Below are 1,211 nucleotides of genomic sequence, written 5' to 3'. Positions count from 1 at the left end.
AGCCTGAAACACTCCTTTTAGATGAAAAACATGCGAATATGAAGCTATCATTACGGGAATTTTACGAAATGCTCTATCGCGGCTTTCATCGCTCTCCTATGCGTTTACTACAGTGCACTGTAGCAAACCATATTCGGGTGCGTAGCTCACAAACTAGACGGGTTTAGCTCTTAAGAAGGACAGAGCTGTGAGCTCCACCGAAAGGCCTTTAAGATGCCCATTTTTACTTCAAAACCCCATATATATGTAGGACACTCCCCTTAACGTTAGGCGATGACGTCACAAAGTCGCACGGGCCTGCATGGCGGCGCTGCATAGCAACGTCGCTGGGCAGGCAGTGGTCAAGCAGAAATGTCGTGGACGTTCTTGTTTGTTATTGTGCAGTATAGCATCAGGGTTGTATTGCGATATGGCCACGGTGCGTGTTTTTATGCCGCGGGTGGGAGAAATTCGAAGTGGTGTGTGGGTGTTGAGTCAAAGTCAGCATCGGAGGCAGTTTTTTTGGCAGCAAGATGCCGCCCTGTGCATTGGCCTCCCGTAAGAACTTTAAACAGTACAAGAAAGGCATTTCATTTTTCACGTTCCTAAAGCACAATCCAACTACCCTGAAAACATGGATGCACCTTTGTCCCAGGACTGATGTGGAAAATGCGGTGATCTGCTCCGACCATTTTTAAGACAATGGCTATGACTCTAGCTATCTGGTCAGGGCCAATCTCGTGCCCAACGTGGAATGACGCCTGCGAACGGATGCAGTTCCGTCGATGCAGCTGGACATCGCCGGCACACCTAAGTAAGTATGCATGTGCTTAAAATGGGAAATTTCCGGCCGTTTTATTAAATGGTCCTTTTGAACTAAGTTCGCCGCCATCAATGCATGCATCATCTATTCCGCTCTGTGCCGTGTGCGGACTACAATGCAAGATTCAAATGAGATTTTCGGACATGGATAAGACAGTAGTATTAGCCTTATTCCTTGGAGAAAAACCAGCAATGGAGATATAGTTGGGTTGATATTTCGGCAACATGCCTTTGTCGAAGCAATAGCTGAAGTGATAGAGTGATTGTGACTTCGATAAAGGCATGTTGCCGCAATATCAACCCAACCACATATTTATTCTCTTGATTTTTCTCCAAGGAATAAGGCCAATACTACCGTCTCATCTATGTGAATAATGTTCCTTCGCTAATGCACTGAACAGCGTACGAGA

The 1,211-nt window shown here is 46.0% G+C and overlaps 1 protein-coding gene across 1 annotated transcript in view; it reads left to right on the top strand.

Annotated features, from left to right (window-relative positions):
• The first annotated feature begins 409 nt into the window (after window positions 1-409).
• Window positions 410-1,211, top strand: part of LOC119093493 (pinin) — a 36,755-nt gene continuing 35,953 nt past the window's right edge. The window contains exon 1 of the mRNA XM_037216453.1: window positions 410-418. Coding sequence (XP_037072348.1) covers window positions 410-418 — 9 coding nt within the window. The remainder of the gene's footprint in view (window positions 419-1,211) is intronic.

This window comes from Pollicipes pollicipes, unplaced genomic scaffold, assembly GCF_011947565.3.
Source record: "Pollicipes pollicipes isolate AB1234 unplaced genomic scaffold, Ppol_2.1 Scaffold_4002;HRSCAF=4701_pilon_pilon_pilon, whole genome shotgun sequence".
Lineage (NCBI taxonomy): Eukaryota > Metazoa > Arthropoda > Thecostraca > Pollicipedomorpha > Pollicipedidae > Pollicipes > Pollicipes pollicipes.
The sequence above is the reverse complement of the archived record's forward strand: the minus strand, read 5'-3'. Positions and strand labels throughout refer to the sequence as shown.